General features: G+C 41.8%; 2 protein-coding genes across 7 annotated transcripts in view; one reads left to right on the top strand and one right to left on the bottom strand.

Moving 5' to 3' along the window:
- LOC119724866 (neurogenic protein mastermind-like) overlaps window positions 1–8,006 on the top strand; it is a 68,106-nt gene extending 60,100 nt beyond the window's left edge. For 4 of the 6 annotated variants that reach the window (XM_038196152.1, XM_038196147.1, XM_038196149.1 and 1 more), the window contains 9 exons: window positions 102–773; window positions 932–1,248; window positions 1,498–1,768; window positions 2,065–2,172; window positions 2,282–3,289; window positions 3,722–4,049; window positions 4,856–5,040; window positions 5,295–5,522; window positions 6,128–8,006. In XM_038196152.1, the coding sequence (XP_038052080.1) occupies window positions 102–773; window positions 932–1,248; window positions 1,498–1,768; window positions 2,065–2,172; window positions 2,282–3,289; window positions 3,722–4,049; window positions 4,856–5,040; window positions 5,295–5,522; window positions 6,128–6,196 (3,186 nt within the window). In that variant the 3' untranslated portion in view covers window positions 6,197–8,006. The remainder of the gene's footprint in view (window positions 1–101; window positions 774–931; window positions 1,249–1,497; window positions 1,769–2,064; window positions 2,173–2,281; window positions 3,290–3,721; window positions 4,050–4,855; window positions 5,041–5,294; window positions 5,523–6,127) is intronic. The other 2 variants (XM_038196150.1, XM_038196153.1) reach the window with 2 other exon arrangements.
- A 1,509-nt stretch (window positions 8,007–9,515) lies between these two features.
- Window positions 9,516–17,522, bottom strand: LOC119724865 (EF-hand domain-containing protein 1-like). Its single transcript, XM_038196146.1, has 11 exons — window positions 17,395–17,522; window positions 16,242–16,463; window positions 15,182–15,320; window positions 14,107–14,255; window positions 13,814–13,969; window positions 13,134–13,326; window positions 12,718–12,938; window positions 12,091–12,231; window positions 11,539–11,933; window positions 10,992–11,184; window positions 9,516–10,356 (listed from the first exon to the last, which is right to left on the bottom strand). The coding sequence occupies exons 1-11, from the start codon at window positions 17,437–17,439 to the stop codon at window positions 10,279–10,281; spliced, it is 1,932 nt and encodes a 643-aa protein (XP_038052074.1). The 5' UTR covers window positions 17,440–17,522; the 3' UTR covers window positions 9,516–10,278.
- Between the last annotated feature and the right edge of the window lie 628 nt (window positions 17,523–18,150).

Below are 18,150 nucleotides of genomic sequence, written 5' to 3'. Positions count from 1 at the left end.
GGGTAATGCTAAAACAAGGGGCGGGTATTGGTGAAAGGAAGGTCTAATGAGATATTTTGTGGAGGCCAATTTTAAATTACCAGTTCTGCTTTTTTTTTCAGGACATCCTGCCTGGAAATAACGGCGACGAGCAGATACTTTCTGAAGAGGATGCAGACCTCCTGCAGCAGCTGCAGCAGGTCCTGAACAGCACCACGTTTGATCTGGAAGGCAACTTTGATGTGGACCAGCACACCAGCATAAACGGGCTCACAGGACTGGACCCATCGCAGCCGGACAACGGCAACAACATGCTGCAGAGCATGCTGAGCACCCAGACGTCGCAAGCCCCGCACTCCGGAAGCTACCCGACTCCGTCATCGACGAGCATGAGAATGCAGCAGCAGCAACAACAGCACCCCCAACATCAACAACAACAACAACACCCTCAACAACAACAACAACAACAACAGCCACAACAACAACAGCAACAACAACAACAACATCCTCAACAGCAACAACCACCACAACCACCACCACCACCACAACAACCACCACAACAACATCAACAGCAACAGCAGCGGAACCGACAGCAACATCAGAAACAGCAACAACAGCAGCAGCATTCGATGTTGGGTATGGGTGGGGCAGGAGGTGGGACTAGGATGGGACAGGGCGGGATGCCAGATATGCAAATGATGGGGGCGGGGCCTAATGCGTCCTCGGGTCCTGGACAGCCACGCTTCCCACAACAGGTTCATCCACAGCAGCAACAACAGGTCCCGCAACCAATGGTAAGCTATTTGGAAATTGACCAGATTGTGAAGCTCTGCTTAAAAGTCTGGATTGCATGGATTTCAAAATTTTCTCTGGTATTGATCTCAAAGAATCAACAAATTTGATGTTATACACACACAGTAAGTTACCCAACCTCTTATGTTTATCCTCACAGCAGTATAACCAGATGAGCGCCATGCAGCAGCAGCTGCAGCACCAGTTCCAACAGCAGCAACAGCCGCAGCAGCAACACGGTCCTCTCCCGCCCCACTCCAACCCGCTGCAGCAACAGCAGCAGCAGCAACAACAGATGGCGTCAGGCCCGGGCAAACCTTCCCAGGGTCCGCCCCAGATGAGCAGCACCACGGCTGGTCCCGGCGTATTCAACCGTCCGCCAGCTAAACTGCGGCAGGCGATACTCATGAGGTCACGGCTGAAGGAACAGCAGTTGCAGCAGCAGCAACAGCAGCTGCAGCATCAGCAGCAACAAAGGTAGGCATCACTGTCATTTTATAACCCTGTTGGCATTGTAACACCCAGGTCAAATACTCTTCTGAGTCCCCAAGTGTACTGAAATATAGACGTGTCGTCTGAACAGACACCCCCACGTGAAGTAATAAGAGCTGGACTCTACCTTCCTCAATCCTGAACAATACTCAAAAACTACCAAGTGAAATTTGAAAGACCAGGTAGAGTTTGAATCAATGGCTTCATTTTTCTTCTTCTGCAATGTTCTTCCAGGCAATGGCAACTCCAGCAACAACAGCAACAGGCAATGCGGCAGCAGCAGCACATGAACGCAGCCAGCGCCGTCGCAGCCAACCAGCAACTCATGACTGCAAACCAACAGCAGCAACAGCAAGCGCCGTCGATGGGTCCCGGTATACCCGTGGGTGCGGGGAGCCCCGTGGGAATGAATCCCATGCAGCAGACGCAGCAGCGCATGCTGCAACAGAAGCAGCGCATGTTGCTGCATCAGCAGCAACAGCAACAGACTTTCACTGGACCGCAGGTTAGTTGCGACACCTTCTGGTCTAAGAATTTTCTCCTGACACCACTTCTGAATTACCTGGTTACATCTGGCAGTAACATGTGTCTACGGGAAGTGGATTCAGCCACTTCCATTGGTGCATGTGTTCTTGCTGGTCAATTAACAATTTAATTTTGTCCCTTGACCAACATGACCACAACTTCGGTCAGGTCACAACAGTAGCTTGGTAACTTTGAGAAATGTACATAAGGTGGGCGGGGCTTATGGCCAAATCCTGAATTATTCATTGGTTGTTTATGTTGTTTTTGGTACCTCAGGTTGAGGGCGGAGTCTTCCCCCCACTGGACACTCAAGCCTTCCAGGACAAACTGAGCGATGTGCTGAATCCGGCAGCTGGGGTACTCGCTCCTAATGTTAGTATACAGGTAGGGAGAATTAAACAAATGATCACCAGTGGTTTGCTTAGAAAGCATTGCCTGAGGTTTCCCCTGTTACTATTTTTCTCCTAATGTTGCACCCGTTTTTATTTTGCAGAAATCTCCAGGGCCTTACGGACCACAGATGCCAGGAATGGGCAACCGTCCCATGCCTGGTGGCAACCAAATGATGGGCGGTGACAGCCGACATCCGATGGGCATGACCCAACCCTTTCCAGGCCAAACTGGTGCCAACCGGGGCGGACCGGAGTTCATGTTTGGCAACCAGATGATGCCTCAGGGGCGGGGCCCAGGTGGGAGTGGATATCAAGGGATGGTTCATGGAGGTGGCAGCAGTGGGACAAACCAGAACGTCTTCACCTTCCAGGACTTTAACAGCCCAGGAGGGATGGGCGGCGGTGGGAGCGTGGGTGGTGGGAATCCGCAACATATGATGCCCAATTCGGGAATGATGGGACCAGGGCAGCACCAGCAAGTCATGGGGATGAACCCCAATATGCCAGGTGGGCACAATAACGTCGGTTTGAACCCAAACATACCACGTCCTAATCTAGCGTCGGTTGGGAACCCGCGGCAGCAGACTCCCGCCCTGACGCGCTCCCTGAGCCTTCCGACAACAAACTTAGCCGCCGGCGGGAACGGAAACAACCTCAGCCCTGCTAACCGCCACAACCAGTACATGCACCCGCAGCAGCAGCAGCAGCAGCAGCAGCAAAACAATTTCCAAGGGAACAACGCTAACATGAGGGGGAATCAATTTGGTGGCAGCGGTGGGATGCAGCCCCACTTCCCTGGAAACTCTATGACCATGCAGCCGGGACAGATGGGCGGCAGTGCCCCCATGTTCTCCTCCCCGTCCTCTGGGACCCAGATGCGCTGGAGTGGCCCCAACGGTGGGGGGATGCAGAGGGGGGCCATGCCCCCACACCAGGGGCAGATGTTCCCCGGTTCGGCTGGGGGTGGGGCAGGTGGGATGCCCCAGTCTGCGGAGATGATGCGAGGGATGGGCAATACGGGAAGCAGCGGGACGCAGGATTTGCAGAGCATGATGAATAGAAGGCTTAGGAGAGGGGACAGTCTGCCAGCTAACCCAAACATGATGGCGGTGAGTTATAAGTCTAGGAACTTTTAGCATGGACATGCTAACCTGACTTACTCCTCTTTTCAATAGAATGTCAAAGATAAAAAAAAACCTTTTTGAGAGTTCGTTTTAATATTACAGTTCAGTTAATCTGCCTCATTTAAAAAAAGTTTCTGTGCTTAATAGCAATGAACACCGCATGGATGACTACTAAGTATTGAAAGTCCTAACATATTACAAACCAATCACAAGTCAGTCATAAGTCAATCACAGGTCAGACGCTAGTCACCCACTCCCAAGTCAATTCAAGCGAACTTTGACGAAGGCAGTTCTTGGTCACTGTTACTTGCGACTGATTCGTGACTAGATTTGTTGTGAACTCACTTGCAACTCTGATAATAAAAAACACGAAAAAAATTTACTCAAATATTTTTTCTCACCCACAACCCCTTCTAGACCCCGCCAAAGTACCCTCTCCAGGGCTCCCTCAACTCTAACATCCCCGTCCCGTCCAACCTTGCCGGCCAGAACACAATGCCCATGACCCAACAACAACAACAACAGCAGCAGCAGCAACAGCAGCAGCAAGCATCGGGAGATGCCGCCAATGCTACCAACTCCTACCTGACCCAACCCAGTAGCACTAGCAACAGTGGGGGTAGTGGCAGTAACACCAACAGCAGTGGCAGCGGCGGCGGCAACACCAACAAGAACAGGTCGACGCCGGGTGGCAACCCGTCCAACTTAGACATGTTGAGCCTGTCGATGGATATGTTTGAACCAGGTATGGACTTTCAGCGAATGCTTGATAGAGGGCACTTAGGACCGCTTTTATATTATTTCTTTCTGGTAATTGAACCAAGGATTTTCCCAAAGTACCCCAGGCACTGTAGCTCGAAAGCCTGAAGAAACCTGTAGAGAGAAGACAGTGAGACGAATTTACAGTTTTAGAGGTTGGAGGAAAAGCCCAGAGGAAAATTCTGAGGATTCTGCTTTATTTTATTTATTTCTGGTTATTGAACCAAGGATTCCTCAAAAGTACCCCAGGCACTGTAGCTCGAAAGCCTGAAGAAACCTGTAGAGAGAAGACAATGAGACAAAATTACAGTTTTAGAGGTGGGAGGAAAAGCCAGAGGAATATTCTGAGGAAAACCCACGGAATCAGGCAGGGACTGAAAACCTAATCCACATATTGGCCTGTGCGGGATTCAAACCCGGGTCACAGCGGTGGAAGGCGAGGAAAGTACCGCTACGTCAACCGGACTCCTCTTTGAGCGGTCCCTGTGGGAGCCACACTGCGTGGCACACCATCTTCGCATGAGCACCAGGTGTACAGTGGCTTTCAAGACTGTTTCTAACTGTAGAGGGGGTACCTTGAATAATTACTGGTTAGCAAATTGGTGGGTTCAGCAAAAATCAGCGGAGTACCAGTCATGGGCCATAAGTATGACTTTTAGGCTGGCTACCTGTTTTCCCTAAGCAAAAGTTTTCCGTGCTTAGCAAACTTTCCGTATGCAGCAGCTCTTTGAAATTGTTCCCAGGGGGGACCTACCAACCAGTACGTCAAATTTGATTATTTTTTCTTGCCAGAATTCTTCAAGCCTGACAATCCGAACCCCATCGCCAGCTCCACCACCAACCCGACCAGCCAGCCGGACAGCACCAGTACGACGACGTCCCGCAGCAACGGCGGCAATCCTCCTGTTAATGTTCCCGACCCCCTGAAACCTTACGCCGAGATGCAGTCCAATGAAGAGGCTAAGCTAAGATACCAGGTACAACCAGGGTTGCATGATGGACTCGTCTGGCTGCCCGCAATAAGCGGGGTTCGACTTAACGGTGGTCCGCTCGAGTAAAAACAGGGGCGGACTAGTCAAATTCTCTAATAAGTCAGCCTAGCTAGGCTTATTGTGGGTGTGGCTTATTGTAGATATGGTTGATTGTGGGTGTGGTTTATCACTGTGATCAAACAGTAAACACCTCATGGGAAGAGTACAATTGCTGAAAGCTGCATTTTTTTTGTTGACAGGAATTTTACAAGATTTCCGGCGCACAGACCGCGCCCGATGCCAACACCCGAGTGACCAACCTTTTCCGGAATCAGCTGACAGGACAGCCCCTAACCCCAGGGGCTGGTGGGAGAGGAGGGGGAGGGGCTCCAGGGATGGGCGGACAGCAGATGCAACAGTCAGGCGGTGGCAGCGGTGGGATGGTCCCGCCCCAGCAGCAACAGCAGCAGTATGGAAATGAAGACCAGGTGGGTGTGGCTTACTTTGGGCATGGCTAATAGTGGGTGTGGGTAATTGTGGGCATGGCTTATTGTGGGTGCGGCCTATTGTGGGTGTGGTTTATTGTGGGTGTGGTTTATCATGACTTGTCTTTGACTGTGGATGTGGTTTATTGTGGGTGTGGCTTATTGCAGGTGTGGTTTATCATGACTTGTCTCTTATTGTGGGTGTGGCTTATTGTGGATGACACTTATTGTGGATGCCACTTGTGGGTGTGGTTTATCATGACTTGTCGCTGATTGTGGATGTGGCTTATTGGGGGTGTGGTTAAATGTGGGTGTGGCTTATTGTGGGTGTAGTTTATCATTACTTTTCTCTTATTGTGGGCGTGGCTTATTGTGGATGTCACTTATTGTGGATGTGGTTTGTTGTGGGCGTGGCTTATTGTGACTCGGTGTGACTTATTGTGGGTGTGGCTTATTGTGGGTGTGGCTTATTGTGGGTGTGGCTTATTGAGGGTGTGGCTTGTTGTCTGTGGCTGAATTTGGGTGAGGCTCGCATTTAGATGTGGTGATAGGGTGTGGCTTTGGCAAACATTTCTTAAATAATAACTCCACCTTTTTTCATCTAACAGAACCAGCAGGAAGGAGGAGACGGCGATGGTAAATCCAACAGCCTCCTGCAGAAGCTGCTACTCGAGTAAACAAAGTTAGTCATTCAAATTAGTTTTTTTCTTCAACAAGGCTTTGAAAAAAATTTAAAGATAAAGATTTTTGTAGTTTGGCCTGACTAATGTGTCATCGAGTATGGATAACATAATTTTTCGAAAAAGAATTGTACAACTGGCTTTTCGTTCAATATGCTTCCTTTGTTTCGCCCACTGTGTACATAATCATTTCGTCGTACTCTAGGCAGACGATAGTTTAAAAAGCGTTTACGTTAACACAGAATTTAAAATTAAAAATCTACTTTGATTGTGTTCTATTAATACCGAGATGTATATTATTGTTTGTTAAATAATGGTATATATGAAGTGTGGTAGATTGTGCCAACTGAATCCTATTTCCGATACGTTGTCCACTCACTAAATATTAACTGCTGTATAGTGTACAGAAGGAATTAAAAAACAAAAAACAAGAACAGACGAGACATGAAACGGAACGATTTGTACATAAATGTGGAATAAATGTTGATTTTAAGGGAGTTTGGGTTATGTTTTTGGAGGAAATACCATCTCGGCAAATCTAGTGTTGTTTTCTATATGTACACATGTAGATTAAAACCGGAACCGTCTGGTTAAGTCCAGTCCGAGACTTTAATAGTTCAGCACTAAAAGCACATTCAGTTTTGTATGTAGGACACTTGGTAGTCTGTTTTGTTCTGAGAACCGGTTTGAACTGGTCCTATTAACCAGTTGACTCTTGTCACATCCAGTAAGAACCGGTTCTGATACAACCAGTTCAAACTGGACTCAACCGGGTTCCGTTCAGCATGCTATGTATATAAATATAAATATACATACATCTATTATGGTTTCATGGAATGTGGATCAATTTAAAAAGAATTTGAGAAATGCGGGGAAAAAACCAACATTTTCTTGCTGATTTGCGGGGTTTAGAATTTGAAAATTTATAAAAATCTGTTTCCAGCACAAAAAAATGTTAAGAGGGCTGACAAGACATGATATGTGCCTTGCACTTTTAGACGAGTACATTTAACATGTTTTAAGGAGCAAAAAAAGTCGTAAGTGTTAAAAAAAAAAGAAGACTTTTTTGATAACCCAATCAAAGGTTTATGTATTTTTATGACCAAGTGAGCAAAGCTCATTCCGTGATCAAAACATATTTTCCATTCTTCTCTTTCAGCTTTTAGACATTTTCTTTCCCCTTTTTGGGTTTTGTTTTCCATTTAAAATCTCCCATAAGTTCACCAGTCCTATATTTTGTAAATCTTTTGGGACGAAAAGTGAAAATCACATTTGCTTTATTTGAAAAATAATTACGAAGTGTTAATCTTTTTTCAGATTTCTTTTCTTTTGCCTTTATTCTTCAATTCTGAACCCACGAAATCCGCCAAATCAACTTGAAATTCCCCATTTCGAAGAAAATTACAATCAGACAAGCTGACGAATCTTAAATGTTATGAGCATTTTGTCCCAAATTTTAGATGCCGTTTATTGTTTTTGACATTAAATCAAATACATTGTCACAGTGCCTGAAGAAGACATGAAAATAGAAAAAAAAAACATGAAAATTTAACCGGTGTTTAAAATTTAAAAAACGTTTAATTGAGAAAATCTATTTATACTTTTCTGATACAACTCGATTGTAATTTATTATTTGAAACAGTTTTTTTTTAAAGTGTTTAGAAATATGATGAGTCTTTGTTAGAATGTTTTTATGTACAACTATTGAAATTGTGTGGTTAGGTTGTGTTATTGACATGACAACCGATTTTAATTATCAGTTTTTCCCAGCGATTTTGAGATAAAATATTACCCAGATGAAAGAAAAGTGACCAAAAATAAGGCTTTTTGAAATTTGTCGTGTTGTTTTTGGTTCTGGAAATAAAATTTTAGCTAATATGTTTTTAGGACGTCCAAATGAATGTCCTTTGAATTTGTTTAACTGTGGGAAGAACAGAGATAAATCGTGGTATTTCAGTCTATTTTAGTCACAATGACACAAATCAAAACAAAATTTGAGTTTACTATCTTTCACAGACATTATGAATTGATCTTTTCCATTGTTAAATCCTAGCAGTGTGCATGGACAATTGGATCGGCTGGCTTGACATGCTGTTAAGCGCCCTCTATTGGCCATGATGAAAATCAGGTCATGCGACCTTAAAATTCATCTTAAGAAGTAAATCATACTTTGTTTCACCGCAGAAGTCTCATTTAAACTTTCACCGCCATATTTCTCGGTAAAGACAAAAAAATTATGTTGCCCTAAATTTACACATGTACATGTACATGTACACTGAAAAATGGCATACCAGTCAGGATTTTTCAGAAGTTCGGAGAAATTATGTTAAACTTTGTTTTGTTTTTTTAGTTCTAAAATTTGTTCATGTCTGTTTTTATTTGTTTACACGTTATTAAACTGACCTGTAATTTGTGTGGTGAGATTTTACGGAAAATGGAGAGACGTACATTTGTATTTTGGTGCCAACTTTAAATGAGCGATTTTTGATGGACGAAATTATAGCAAGGCATATCTTGAATCCAGTCTGTAAATATAAAAAAAGGGCATACATTAAGTGTGCCACAATTATTGTGATTGGTTTAAATGTATGTAAGAAACTGTTAATTTTTTCTTCGAAGATTGGGAAAAAAAATACTTGGGTTATTCTTTTGAAGAGTATTTTGTGGTTTTTGGGTTTCAAATGAAAAATCATTTTTTTTTTCTCCAGACCTGTAGTGAATTAGAAACTATAGTGGATTTTAAAGGAGGGAGCGTCAGCAATAAGAATTTCAGGGATTGGTCAGTAGAGGGCGCTGTTGATGAAGCCTGTGGTGCAGAAAACTTGCCAAGAAAAAAAATCTCAAAGTTTTGACCAATCACCACAATTTCCAAACAGCGCCCTCTATTGACCACATTTGGGAAAAGGCTATAGTGTGTATAAAATTATTAAATAAGTTGTCAACAGTGGAGTGACTTGAATGGTTATTTTAAAGTGAAATCAACATTTGTTATTTTTTTTGTCCGCGTCATTGTAAAATATAAACAACAAAAATGAGTCGAAGACGAAATACAGAAATGACGTTTTAAAATATCGGGATCACTGTATTGATAGTTAATAAATCTGAGATGCGACTGATGTCTATTTCTGATCATTAAAAACGCCACTCAGTTTGGAATTGAAGTTGTCGTGTCTTTGTTTCTTTCACTGCTGTTTAAGTTAACCCTTTCTCTTCCATTGGCGACTTGGGAAGTACCCCCCCCCCCCCTTTCCCTATAACCCCCCCCCCTTTCCCTATAACCCCCCCCCCCTTTCATTCAGACACATCACACATAGAATAACTGTACTGACTTTATACAATTCATTTATTAAATCTTGCAAAAACACACGTTCTGATCAAAACAAAAGTTGCGGGCGGAATTTTATCTCAAAAGGCGACGCGACGTGGGACGGAAAGTTACTTCATCTTTACAAAGTATGAAAAATAATTTTGACAGTTTAAAGTTCATAGAATAAGTTTCCAAGTTTTTTTATCAGTTTTTTTACTGAATATTTTTTTGACACTCCTGACATTGCCTAAGGTTTGAAAAAAAAAAATTAACATACATAAATTTATTTACAGACTATAAACAGAGTAACAGCAAATAATATCATTTTTTTCTCTGAATCCCCATGTTTACTTCTTGCTAATTTTATAGAAGTTCTATTGCCAAAACTTGAAGCAAATTGCATTTTTTGTGTGAATTTTTACAGCTTTCTGAAATGAAAAATGTATATGCATTCCGGTATAGAGATTTTGCAGATTGATTTTTTTAAAAACTTATTCCCCCTTTTGATGGAGTCGGCCATGTCAACCCCATTGCAAAAACATATTCCTCGTTTTGATGGAGCAAGTCATGTACATGTACAAATTCAAAACCTAGTGAAATATAGAGTGGGCTTATCTGCAATGTCACTTTTCCCGAAAGGATATGCAATATTGTCCAAGACTCATTCTATCTCCCACGAACTGAGTTTTAGTTTGGCCTTCTGCATGCATTATGATGGTGACTTTGTCATAAATGGCTCTTCCCAATCCAGTAAGTGTATTAATTAGCCGTTCTAATCCCAGGTGAGGAATCGCATAAACTCGGCATGTTTTATTCTCCCTTGCTCATCGCCGCCACATTCTGAAATCAACTGTAGAAAAACAAGAAAGGAAAAAAAAAATTAATAAAATTTTTGTTGCAAATTTTGATATCCCATTTGCTACCAAAGATTGTAAATCAACCAACATTGACAACGGTTTATGAAAAATGATGCAGTTTGAAAAGGTTGACAATGTTACACTGCCCGAAACGAATGGCAGGGACTATCTATTGCACAGTGCTTGCATGCATGGGAGCATGCGAATTGAATTAGCCGCACTTTGTTCATCTGTGCAGTCGATAGGTGCCAATAACAGGCATGTGTGTTTGTGCTTAGCACTTTCTTCTCACATAATCTCTGAATTTGCAACTTTTCAACCTGCATCATTTTTCATAAACCGTTGCCAATCTTGGACGATTTACAGTCTTTGGTAGCAAACAGGGTATCAAAATGTAGCGAACAAAATTCCCCAAAGGTCTATATAAATGACGTCATCAGAAGACGATCAGATTTAAAATTATGACCCCTCCAATGAGTGTGGACTTTCTTTTTTTTGCGATGTTTATATCACCACTCTTGCAGCCATGCAAAATATTTTGTCAAAGTTTCATCTTCCAGGGTTCACCCTGTAAAAAGGTCTAGCAGTTACCACCTTTATTTTTGAGGAGAAAAAGAAGAATACTTACGGCTGCCATCAGATCATCGTCCAGGGGAAGATTCTGTTTCTGGCAGATCTTTTTCACTTCGCCGATGTCCACGTAGCCCGACCGATCCCGGTCGTACTGCAGGAAAGCCTCCGTCAGCGAGTTGAAGTTGATGTAGTTGTCCTTCCTCAGCTGGGCCTTGACTTCCTGGATCAGGTTCTTGAGGTCACCGGGGCTGTGGGAGGTAGAGAAGAGGTCATAGGTCAGGGGTCATGTGTGGTTTTTATCCCCCTGGCTTTCAAGCTAGACAGGGGGAAATTCCGATTGCGTATTTCTTCTGTGTGTCAATGTGTATGCATTCCAGTTCACTGTAAGTTTATCAATCTCAACCAAACTTGAAAGATGGTCTGTGGAGAGAAGGCTGATGTCAAAAAATCCTTTCCAATATGGATATTTACGAGGTCTCTAACCCAGCCCCACCAGAACTTGAAGCATTCTGACCTAGCCAAAAAAGCACTTTCCACTTTCGCTGCACTGCAAGAGTTCTGCAATAAAAATGTGAAAACGTGAAGAAAGCAATCAACCTCACCTTCGTTTGATCTTCATGGGGGCGCCCTTCACTGAAGACCTCATCGCCGGCTCCCCGAACGATCGTTTTTGGCGGATGGACTCGATGGTCTTCTCGCTTCCGGGGAAGTCTCCCTGGTTCGCCTCCAAGTACGTCAGGACGTAGTTATCAGCGTCCGTGATCACGAAGCGGTGACTGAAGACCTGGACGACCGCGCCGATGTACATGTCCTGCGGACCGTAGAACTGCGGGCTCTCGGGGATGGACCCGGGCTTGGTCACGCGGGTCGGTTCGAGGAACTTGCCGCTGATGATGCCGGAGTTGCGGACCGGCGGTTCGAAGATGGTGACCATGTCGTCGGAGAGGCGGTAGCAGATGATGAAACGGCGACCACGATCTTCAGGCTTGACAGAGTCCTAGAATAAGGATTGAGGACAGTGAGTCAGTGGGATGACACAGTTTTGATTTCGAAAACTGCTGGCAATTTCACTTTTTTTTAAAGGATTGAGATGGTTCATACTACAAGTAAGTATGGGTGAATTTGGACAACAAACTAGCGAACAAAAGTCTCACCAGTACAGCTTCAAATCGCAGTTGCTTGTGGTCATTCTCCAGCATCTTAATGAAGTCTTTCTTGGGCGGTTGAGGTACCAGAGACAAGCAGGACTGTAGAGAGTCTTCCAGGGAACCGAAGCCATTGTATGGAGGCAGATTCTGTTGCAGGAAAAAAAGAAAGAAGAACAAATAAATAATCTGAACAAAGATTCTAGTTGTTCCAAAAGTTGTGGAATGTCATTGAAACAGGGTTTTTGAAAATGAGTAGAAACTATACAGTTTTTATTTTAATTTAAAAAAACTTGGAACATAAAAAAATTAACTGAGAAAAATACTGGGATGTGAAATGATGTAGGAATAAAAGAAAGAAATTAAACAAATATCCTCAACAAAATGAAAAATAGTCACATTTTTGTTTACAAATTATTAATCTAATAAAAACAATCGGTATTTTTTGCCCATATAATGTCTGTACATGTTTATATATTAAAAAGTCAAAACAAGTGACAAATCTGAATGAAGTGCCTTCTCATGCACTTGAAAAATAAATTTTGTTGGAGAAAAAAGGCCTTACAACTTATTTTATGGCATCTAGACACAAGTAGGTTAAAAATGTGGCCATTAAAAATAAGAAATATCTCTCACCCTTGATGGTAACTCCCTAGCAGGGCCCGTCACTTCAACCGGCGTGAAGTCGCGTACGCCGTACTTGTCGCATATCCAGGCCCGAGTGAATTCATCCATGTCGTAGATCAGGAACGGTCGGTTGTAGATGAAGACGGTCTTGCCGATCATGAAGTCTTCGGGAGAACACCACTGCTTGATCTCGTGGTTCGACAGCTCCATGACGACGGCGGGGAAAGAGGCTGTAGAAGGGGGGGGGGGGAGAATGGTTTTTAAAATTTAACCAGTTTTAAAAAAATATACGAGTAGATGTGCCTCGTCAAGCTTGACCAGAATAGTGTAGGCATTAGTTGTTCTCAGTGGCCCAGTCAGTGACTCAGTCAGTGACTCAGTCAGTAACGATATGCTGACCTATCAAAAAACTTCTTTCTACTTACATTCAACATTGTAACGGTCCTTGGGCAGCTTTTGACGCTTAAGCAGAAGCGGGAAGGGATCGCGACCGTCGTTGGATTCGTGGACTTCGCGCACCTCGACCGTGTCGTTGACGAGATAGTACTGGATGATGTACGGTCGCATCTCGCCAAACATGCTGTCGCGGTCGTCCCAAACACTGTAGAAACGCAGCACCTGATTGGTTTCACAGAGATTAAGGTTGATTGTGATTGGTCAGTTATTATGGATGGTCTGGAACAATCAGAAGAAACAAGGTGTCTGATTGGTTGAAGTTTTGGCTGAATAAAGTAAGGTATTTTCTGATTGGCCAGATTATGGTGGTCCTAAAGACTTGTAAAACTAAATCTCATTGTTTCAAGAGAAGAGAAATACGCTAGTGGAAGAATTTTAAAAATATGTCAGGAAAAATTGATAGATAACTCTGAAGTTTATAACTCATAAATTTTAGACTTGTTTTTAATATCATGTGATGTTGAAATTATTACAATGGATCTTCACAAATTTCATCAAAGTTTTAAAATTAAGTACCTTTCAAAGGTGGTATTTTATATATCAATTACGGAAAAAAAATCAGACTAAGAAACTCCAACCATACGTGAGTGAGACAACACAATTTGCAGAGTTTTAAAATCCTAAACCATTTTTATCCAAGTTTTTTTACCTTTCGGTCCAGATCCAGGAACTGCTTCAACTTGTCAAACGTGGACTTGGTCTGGTAGGTACGCAGGGCTGCAGATTCCTTGCGCGATTCGATGTAAGGATCCGTCAGCATTCCCTGGGGTAGGTTCAGCTCGATTCCCTCACTGGCCATGTATTCCTGAAGGAGGAAAAAATGGAATAACCATACCGAATCAATTGAATAGAACTTGGTGTCCATCCGCTGAGACCAGTTTTCAGAGGTTTTCGCCTTGATCTTTTTTTCTGAATTAGAACTTTTAGTTTGGTTTTACGGACCTGCGTCCACTTGTCGCAGTGCGTGATGTGGAAGACCTTTCCGTAGAACGTCACGTTGATGTCTATGTTGAGGTCCTTCCAGTGCCAGTAGTCTCCCTGGTCATTCTTGGGAAGACGCTGCCGCTTGATCAGCTTGCCCTGGGGCATACCTAACCGAAGAACAAAAATCAAAAGGAAAAAATTGAAGGTACAGGTTTAGAGAGTAAGATAAGAATCAGGCCTGATTTTAAAAAGATGCCGAGCTGAAAATAGTTCCAAGCAGACCTTTGAACGATGGGGCGTGGTTCGAACCCTGCTAGAAGCATGATGTTTGTGCCCTTGGGCAAGACACTTTACTACAATTGCCTCTCTCCACCCAGGAGTATGAATGGGTACCTGTGAGGGTAGAGGACCGAATGTGCACTGATATCGGCTGCTGCATGGTCTCGTGGCCTGACGAACGAGGGAAGAATTGTAAAGCGCTCTGAGATTGTTGATACCATGGAAAACATTACAATTTATGTTCTACCTGCTTAGCACGATAAAAAGCCGAGTGCCAGTCATTTATAAGCCATAAACATTGCTTGGCTGCATGGTAATCACTTTTGCTAAACCTATATTTGTATTGACCGCGAGGGGTAAATTTCCGCTTTTTGTGGCCCCAAGCAAATTTACTTCTGGTTTTTGAGTAACATTCAATGCAATATTTAACCTGATCCCAACGTTTTTATGCCACAAATTAAAACAAATATCTCAAAATGTTGAAGTACTAAAAGTGTAAACATGTCAAAAGACACTAAAACTTGCAAGAGCAACTTTTGCCATAAAAAAATTATGAACTTGAATGATTTTATTGTAATTCTAACTTTATAATAACTTGTGAAAAATACTCAAGCCCTTTATACATTATTACCCCTGTTCGGCAAGCTTATAGTGCTTTCCAGGACCATTTCAAATCTTGCGAAAAGAACGCGTAGACAAATGAGCGGCATATTGTCACTCTGGACTTTTACACAAAGATGCACACCAAAGTACAACATTTTCAAGTTTCGGACACAAACTTTCTGAAGATTTTCACTTCTTTTTGAGAGCTTACCGCTGTTCTCAACGTGTGGTTCCACCACAGAGATGCTGTCGTCCTCCAGATAGTAATAAATTACGACCGGTCGGACGCGGTAATACTCGTCTCTGGATTCATGGACGGTCTGCTGGAAGTAGGCATCGAATTTCAGCACCTGTAAAATACAGAGAGATTGTTTTCTTGGTGATTGTCTCAATTTTTACCTATTTTTACTGCAATTGGCCCCGCCCACTTCCCTCTTTTCCAGCCACCTCCTTTTTTTTATTTTTTATTTTTTTATTCATACATTTGCAATATATTTTGCAAATGTATTGCCAATATTTTGTGTTTTCTTTTGTTTCCAATACATTGGTTATGGCTTTTTAGGACACAATTTTGTATCAGCAAAATTGTCCAGAAAATTTGGACAAATATATAACATTGTAAAAAATATATAAAAATAATAATAACCCCGCCTTCTTCATTAAAAAAAACAAGGCCTGACGAAAAACTACTTATATGTTTTACTCAGCCTAAGAAGCAGGCTTATTTAAGAAAAACTGTGTATAAAAAATAATCTTTTTACAGGATTATAATTTAACAATATCAAGTAAAATTCACAAATCAGATAAATAACAGAAAATATTTTCAAAACTGCCCAAACCAAAAAAAAAAATTCACTCTGTTGCCAGCATTGTTCAAAACAACTTTGAAAATGACCAATGTAATATTCAGTTTTTAAAGTTTTTTTTTTCCAAATTTCCAATTTTACCAATTTCTCACTGAAAATAGGAAAGTCATTTGCACTCACATCCAAAGCCAATTTTTTTTTTTTTCATTTTTAAATATCCAAATATTAAATTGAGACCATTGCATACAGTCTCAGCTCAAATTTGTGAGTATAGAAAATGTTGATCATTTCTTGCGTAATGAACCTATCACGGTGGCATCGCGTCAACGCAACTTGTGAAATATTGTCCAATTACTTGATATACAAATTGACGCACAACGCGCAATATCTGAGACAAACAAAACTTTATGTACAAAATTCCATAGAGTTGTCTAAATGGGCGTGGCTAACTCGCAAACGACGAACCTTCTTGTCAAATGCAACGTGGGCGGGGATGAAATCCTCGGGCGGGGCCTGCTTGGCCTGGCCGTAGGTCAGCGTCGGTCGTTTGTTGTTTAGTTCCTCCAGTTCGGCCAGCGAGAGTTGGTTGACCTCCAGGGGTTCTCCCCCTATGCCTACCTCGGGTCGGTTGGCCAAGGAATAGCCATTCTTGTAGCCAAGGGATTGGGATCTGTGATAGCGTCTCTTCTGCAGAAAAGAAAGAAAGAAATTGAAAAAAATAATATAGACAAAGTCATGTGTTTGTCAATTGAATTTTTAAATGGCAGTGTTAAATTCGGTAGTACCAGCATGGCATTGAATGTGCGCATTGACTGGTTTTTTTTTTTGGAAATTAAAATTTTTCATCGTGTTGAATCCGAGCTTACAATAACCGGTTTGACTTCATATTCACAAAGATGGGAATAAGACCTATTGTAATTTCGGACTTTATTTCCCTTTAAAAAAATACCAGTGATGACTCTGGAAAAAAAATAAGCCAATCTGAAATTAAATGGAGGATTCGATGTGAAAAAATGAAAGAAGTCACTTTTTGGGAATCACAAAAATTAATTTTTAAAAATAACGGCACTGCTGGGACTCCAACTCGAGTAGTGTGCTACGATCTACCGGCTTAAGAACAGAACAAAATGCAGGACCAGATCACAGCTATTTATACATTTCAGGAAAAACAAATAAAAGAAATCCGGATTCAGAAGCCATTGACATTGTAATCGATCGCATATTTAAATGTTTTCAGTTTCAAATTTTTAAAAGACATCATTTGCAGTTTTTAAAACCACATTAATTTTTATTTTGAAGTTTTTATTATTTAAAACATTTAAACCCCTAAAAGTTACTCCATATTTTCTTAGTTCAGGTTCCAACCTTTTCATCAATATCAGACTTATCTTTATAGTAAATATAAATGTGAAATTTGAAATTCATAATACGGATAACATGTCTTGAAAAATTAAAATGACAAATGATTTGCACACAGAAAAACCGTACGAACTTCACTCCCACCATTCACATGCACAACACACAAAAAATGAAAAAATCAGAACTCATCAAAAAATCACATTCATCCTTCCGAAGTATCCAAGATCTATAGTTAACATAATTTACTGAATATTCTTACCGTGGGATCTGTGAAGGTATTTCCCGGTAAAAACGGGAGAGCCATTTTGTCGGCTTTCGCTGTCCTAAACGCACTGCACGCAAAATGAATGGGGCAAAAACTAAACGCGTATTCGTTGTGTACATGGTTTCCAATGGATGACGTCACGTTGCTAGGAAATAATAACTAGTCTCCACCGCAGGCGCGCGACGGAAGTCTTGAAAAAAGAGAACACGCTGTTGGCTTATGTCGCCCTCTACGGTGAGTTTGCAGGGCGGGGGGTACGAGCGAAGGTTTAAAAAAGTTCATAAAAACGAATGAAATTGTTCAATACAGGCTTACATTAATGTTTTTTTACCACAATTCACATGAAACGCTGGTTGGAATCTTTTATTCATAAATTTATGCAGCAAAATTCAATTTCAAGTACATAATTGCCTTAAAGGTGTTTTTAAAATAAATTATTAATTATTTGAAATACCTTTATTGTTATAATATTATTGATAATAATGATTACTGATAATGTGTCATTTTGGAGCCAATTTACCGTAGACTTGCGCACAAACCTTTTCCAACTTTAATAACCCCTTATTTAACCCCATTAAGGTCAAATGTCTCCTTAGTGTACCATTAAACATGTGTTTGTAACTTGCAAAAATTATTACCCTCGATTATTGTTTATTCCTCGATTATTGTTTATTCATATCACTTTGAACCGGTGTCTGATTTTGGGCAATGAAATTCATTAATTTAACCAAAAAAACAAACAACCCCAAG

Source organism: Patiria miniata, unplaced genomic scaffold (assembly GCF_015706575.1).
Source record: "Patiria miniata isolate m_02_andy unplaced genomic scaffold, ASM1570657v1 HiC_scaffold_18, whole genome shotgun sequence".
NCBI classification, from domain to species: Eukaryota; Metazoa; Echinodermata; class Asteroidea; order Valvatida; family Asterinidae; genus Patiria; species Patiria miniata.
Note: the sequence above shows the minus strand (reverse complement) of the source record. Positions and strands in the feature narration are given on the sequence as shown.

What these genes read in the sequence shown, in the direction of transcription:
- LOC119724865 (XM_038196146.1), bottom strand. Translation starts at nt 17,439, where the DNA reads ATGGCTCTCCCGTTTTTACCGGGAAATACCTTCACAGATCCCACG. An exon ending in ACGTTGCATTTGACAAGAAG is followed by an intron (nt 15,321 to 16,241) that starts GTTCGTCGTTTG and finishes TGTATTTTACAG; the next exon opens with GTGCTGAAATTCGATGCCTA. An exon ending in TGCGATTTGAAGCTGTACTG is followed by an intron (nt 11,934 to 12,090) that starts GTGAGACTTTTG and finishes TCCTTATTCTAG; the next exon opens with GACTCTGTCAAGCCTGAAGA.